Raw genomic sequence first — 6234 nt, forward strand, 5'->3', positions numbered from 1 at the left:
TCGCGCAACTCCTGTAGCTGACACTGCAACTGGAGGATCTGCATGCGTATATTTCCAAAATGTACCCGATCCCAATGAGACAGATCCCCTGCTAGATTCCTGAGCTTGTCCCCCACCTGCTCTGCCGAATCACTCGAAGATCGCGCCCAGCCCGCATGCACCACGTCCGCTAGCATTGGGTCACGTTCCCAACAAAGCTCATACTTAAATCTGCGTGGGGCCCGCCTGCATGCATGCATGTCCTTGATTTTCAGATAGATAGGTACGTGATCTGATGACGCAGCATTTTTGTGTTCGGCATAGCAGGCTCCTAACACAGCGCAACGTCGGGTGGTGGGCTGGGCTAGCTGGAGAGGTTCAGCCAGGATCAGCACACCTCGGGAAAAGGGGTCCGACGACGATGGCAACAGGAGACCGGAGACAGTCCGGTGTGTAACGGTAGCTTGGCCTAGGACGAGGCCAGCGAGGACACTAGAGCGTTCGTGTTCATGTTGGCCAATGGAGGAAGAGGATGACAGGTGGGCCCTCCGCTAGCTTAATATTTGAACCAAATCGGGGTCCAGTTTTGTTTACACTATCGACGGGCTTGGGAGGCAGCGGGGCCTCGAGTCTCAAGTGGGCCTAATAATACGATCCAACAGTATTGTACTCCCTCCGTTCCTAAATATTTGTCTTTTTAGAGATTTCAACAAGTGACTACATATAAAGTAAAATGAGTGAATCTATACTCTAAAACATGTCTATATACATCCGTATGTGATAACCATTTGAAATCTCTAAAAAGACAAGTATTTAGGAACGGAGGGAGTACAAGACTATCAATTATGTTCATCTTAGTCTTTTCCAAGTTATGCCTTCGGTGTGCAATGTACTTGCTAGTTGGTCACATGGGCTCCACAATATTCAGCCATGCATATCAACTGTTGATTAATTGCTCAGTTGTGTGCATATATATTGATGCTCAATCTTCAACCGAGTAGAGTCAAGCTCTGGTAGGTGACCTACACTTTTCTGTAACTATAAAATATGTTAGAGACGAGAAATGCAAACTATCCAGTGGCACCGTCGAGGTGAGACGACAACAGAAGGAGGATGTGAAAGATCAGTGGGGAATTGGAGACACCAAGAATGCTCAATGGACGATCCTGTCGTCGCATGCCTTCTCTCGTCTAGAGATACTTCAAAATTGGGTCCAAACCCATAACTCGTAGAAGGATTAAATTCCGACATGAGCGGTAGACGAAAATCAGATGAACAAACTCCTTCGTGTGCTAGTTGCAACAACACACCAAAGTAATCTGCACACCACTGGGATAGCAAATCTCTCTAGCTAGTCCATGAACCTACGTCCCAGTGGATGACAACATCAATTAGTGGAGGCAACGAGACCATACAAGTTCAATCACCTACAACACCGCATCAGACTGTAGCCGCTAGTTAGCTGAGCTCCTGTAGAACAACGGTACCGAGTCATGTAGGTCTTTGTAGAAACAACCCTTAGCCCAATATTTTTGATGCAGATTGGCACAAAACTACCATCATCACCTTGCTCGTGTTGTTGAAGATTACCGCACCTGCCAGAATAATTTATCACCCCATGCACTTTCCCCACTGTATCCTCACTTGTCCCACAGGATCCCAAATAAGACGAACCACGAAAGCAACGATGGGCGGCTATCAGACCAGCAGGCAACAACCATCGGGTTGTGTGAGGCAATGGCGGGTGACTATCGTGCGAGGCAAGCGCGGCCGCTGGTTGGGGAAAACGACGGGGCGCGCGACCACCGTTGAGGCATGCCGTAGCGCATGACCCTGACAAGGGATACACGGTCGTCTTGAGAGGCTAGCATGGCTGCCAGGCGAAGCGAGCATGACCCCTGACAAGAGACACAACAGACGATGCAAGACCGCCAACAAAGGAAGGAGACGGTTTTTTAAGGCTCACCTGGTCCATGGTGAGGCATTCCTGTTTTTTAAATATAATACATTTTTTAATTAATTTGCATAAATATTACGCCGATATTTTTATTTTTTAAAATAATACACCATCGGCCTGCTGCAGGCTGACTGGGCCTAGTCGGCCCACCGCAGGCCGATTTGCTTCCAGTCGGCCCGCAGCAAGCCGACTGGGACTAATTGGCTTGCTGCGAACCAATTAGTTTCAGTCGGCTTGCTGCAGGCCGACTAGGTGCATGTGGCCATTTTTCTTTTTCTGTTTTTGGTTTTAGTTGTTGTTTTCTATTTATTCTATCTATCAAATGAATCTGGTTTGTGTTGAAACTTTTTGCATAAATTACTAACAATATTAACAAGCTACATATAAATTTTCATAATTTTTGGAAAACCACATATTTACAATTGTATTAGATAGCTCCTGGTGAATATAGATAGGGTTTAAATTTATCTATCCAAATTAATTTTTTTATATATATGTTAAAATATCGAGGAGAATAGTTTAAAATTTTCTGTGAAACAATTTGAGAATACTTTTTTGGCTTATGAAACAATTTGAAACAATATGAAACAATTTTGTGAAACCATTTGAGGAAAATTAATTTTTGGCTTATGAAACAATTTGAGAATACTTTTTTGGCTTATGTTCCTCAAATTGTTTCACAAAAATTGTTTCAAATTGTTTCATAAGCCAAAAAAATTCCTCAAATTGTTTCACAAAATGTTTAAACCATTCTCCTCAATATTTTAATATTTATAAAAATAAAATAAAAAATCCAATTTGGATAAATAAATTTAAACCCTATCTATATTCACCAGGAGCTATCAAATACAAATGTAAATATGTGGTTTTCCAAAAATTATGAAAATTTATATGTGCCATGTTAATATTGCTAGTAATTTATGCAAAAAGTTTCAACACAAACCAGATTCATTTGATAGCTAGAATAAATAGACAACAACAACTAAAATCAAAAACAGAAAAGGAAAAATGGCCACATGCACCTAATCGGCTCACCACAGGCCGATTGGTTTCCAGTCGGCTCACAGCAAGCCGACTGAGACTAATTGGTTCGCAGCAAGCCAATTAGTCCCAGTCGGCTTGCTGCGGGCTGAGTGGAAGCCCCAATTAGTCCCAGTCGGCTTGCTGCGGGCTGACTGGAAGCCAATCGTCCTGTGGTGGGCCGACTAGACCTTGGTGTATTATTTTTAAAAATAAAAATATAGGCGTAATATTTATACAAATTAATTAAAAAATATATTATTTAATTAAAATAGCTCAAATCGAAGGGGTTGCAGGAGAGTGTGGTTTGGAGAACAGAAGGAGCGAGACAGGGCAACATCATATGGGAGGCGCGGTAGTAAGCGGTGTCGGAGGAGCAATGGTGCATGTGTTGGGTTGCACCAAGGAGAATGAACGACATGATGGGTGCTCGGTTTTCTAGGGCTTTTTTTCTTACGCCGGGAGATGGGTTTGGTTGAAGAAAAATGTTGAGGTGGGGAGATTATGTTTTTTTCTGAACAGAGTACAGATGCAAGCACTCATACATATATGCATACACTCATCTCTATAAATGCGCACACACGTACATCATACCTCTATGAACACCTTCTTTTTTAACACCATACAGACGCAAACGCTCATACATACGTACATACACCCACCCCTATAAACGCGCACACACATACACCCTACCCCTATGAACACCTTCTTTTTTTAACACCATACAGACGCAAGCGCTCATATACATGCGCATATACTCACCCCTATGAACGCATACACGCACACTCTATCTCTATGAGCACCTCCGAAAGACTGAGCCGACATATCATCTTGAAATTTATGAAGTCACCGTAGGCACCTCGTCATCGACGGAAACGTCTTCTCCCACTGAATGCGCATCGCCAAAAATCCTGAAATAAATCCAGGAATAAATGCGACCACCAGGACTTGAACCCTGATGGGCCGAGGATATCATAGTCCCTCTAACCATCCAATCACAGGTTGGTTCGCCCCCTATGAACACCTTCGAGAGAATGAACTGGCATATATCCTGAGATTTACGAAGTCATCGTAGGCGCCTCGTCGTCGACGGAAACGTCTCCTCCCATTAAAAGCGCATCGTCAAAAATCATGAAATAAATCCAAAAATAATGCGAGCACCTGGACTTGAACCCTGGTGAGATGGGAATATCACCGTCCCTTTAACCATCCAACTACAGATTGGTTCGAGGTGGGGAGATTATGTGACGGGTGGACATCGTGGGTACCAAACGATGCTTGAATAGTGGAGATAGTTAAGATGCCGGTATTATATCCACTTCCTATTTAGCTGAACATTATCTGACCAAAAAATATACGAAACTTTGTAATGAATCATGGTCTCAATATGTGAAGTAGAACTAATTATCCTTTGACCAAATGCCCTTTTATCATTGATCATTTTTTATTGTTTTTCGCCCGTGGCAACGCAGGGAATATATTAGTCATGTGGTAATGTATGAGAATATCGTATCCCGTTATAATGCAGGGACAATTATTACAGGATCTATGAAAATACTAGTACAAGTATCGGGGTACTTTCTTAAATTTTCGTTTGAGAAGGTAAAGTTTCTTGCCATTGTATGCTAAATCAGATCAATGATTCGTTTGAAAAGGTAAATTTTCTGTAATCGTATATTACCATTTTTCTTTGCAGCTATATATTATAATGCAATTAATTGTCCTCGTTACAATTTACCTTTGTTTTATTACCGCGAATAAGTTTACCTTTGTTTTTTTACGACGAATTGAATGCCTTTTCCCCGAAATACTGTAGTTTAATGTCGAAATGTAAATCCAAAAGTAGCCCTTATTATATGCATTATTAAGAAAGGTCCATTGATACAGCCGGTCAAATATGGAATCAAATGGAAAAGTCCGCAAAAAGGAAGCAAATCGAAAAGTTTATGAAATTAATCGTCCAACAACTCACACCTTATACTAGACACCCGAGGCTGAGGTCTGGGCAGACTGAATCCACCATCAAAACTGACAATATGGCTTCCTTCTCCTCTTCCTCTACTAGCGTGATCACCGTCCTCTTGCTGCTCTTGTCCGTCCTCCTTGCGCCGCCGGCGAGTGCCGTCCCTGTACTTGCCGCATGCAAGACCGTCGGCGGCGGGAGCACCTACTTCGACGTCACGTTCTGCCTGGAGGCCCTAGGCTCCGTCGGCGGTGGCGGTCTCTACCGAGACCTCGCCGCCGCTGCCGTGGGCCTCCTCGCTGCCAACGCCACCAGCACGGAGGCCAAGATCGGCCGTCTGCTTGGGGAGAGCGGCGTGAAGATTAAGGCGGGGGACGCGGCCCTGGCGCGGCCCCTCCGGTCGTGCCTGTCGCTGTACGGCGGTATAGTGCACGGTGGGCCTGCGTGCACTGCCGCGGTCAAGGGCGGGAAGTTCGGCGATGCGACGGCGATCCTGGAGAAGGCAGCGGCCGCAGCGAAGGAGTGCGAGGACGGGTTCAGGAGGAGCAACGCGGCTTCGCCGCTGACGGTGGAGGACGATGACGCGTTCAAGCTCGCAAAGCTCGGCGTCGCGTTGCTCGGTTTCGCTTGAGAGCGCGGACATGAATATTGTTGTTTTGAATAAAATAAAGATTTGCATATACTATAATACGTATCTTTCTAGTTTAGTTGTTCTACTTGTAATCCTCGTGCTCTTTGATCTCTGATCCTCGTGTGTTTTTGTTAGATCAGCGTTGTGCGTCGGGAGGCCAAGGTCCGAAATGCTGCTATCCGGTGTCGGATAGTCGGGTAACAAAATACGAAAAGGTGAGACGGCACCCGGGTGTCCCGGCACCCCCCTTACCCAGCAGCAGGTCATTTGCGGTGGCAGGGTAATTAAGCAGTCAATTTGCTGACACGAATAGGGCCAGTCTAGACTGTAGTTGGCATAGTAGGCATGGCAGTAGGCACTGGCGGAGCTTCAGCAAGGCTGAAAGGGCCGTGGCCCGCCCAGCCCATGAAATTTTATACACTATATATCTACTTCTGGACCTTTGTCTCAAAAAAAAATCTACTTCTGAACCTTAAAACAGCAGCTCACATGCTACCTTTTCTATTTCGCCCGCACACCTTTGGGCTGCAAGCTCCGCCACTGGCAGTAGGCACTGTTGGGACTGTGGTAGAGGCCAGGCGGGCAATCGTGTACAACTGTTGGTCAGCTTTTTCCATATCCAATAGAAAAATGAAGCATGAACATGCAGCCATGCAGCCAAGCGCAGTTGTCTCGGTCAATCAT

General features: G+C 45.0%; 1 protein-coding gene across 1 annotated transcript; it reads left to right on the top strand.

Moving 5' to 3' along the window:
* Positions 1 to 4992: 4992 nt before the first annotated feature.
* Positions 4993 to 5550, top strand: LOC125520705 (uncharacterized). Its single transcript, XM_048685690.1, has one exon. It carries the CDS (start codon positions 4993 to 4995, stop codon positions 5548 to 5550), a length of 558 nt encoding a protein of 185 aa, XP_048541647.1.
* The last annotated feature ends 684 nt before the right edge of the window (positions 5551 to 6234 follow it).

The sequence above is a fragment of the Triticum urartu genome, chromosome 7A, assembly GCF_056163025.1.
Source record: "Triticum urartu cultivar PI428250 chromosome 7A, HENAU_Tu73, whole genome shotgun sequence".
NCBI lineage: Eukaryota > Viridiplantae > Streptophyta > Magnoliopsida > Poales > Poaceae > Triticum > Triticum urartu.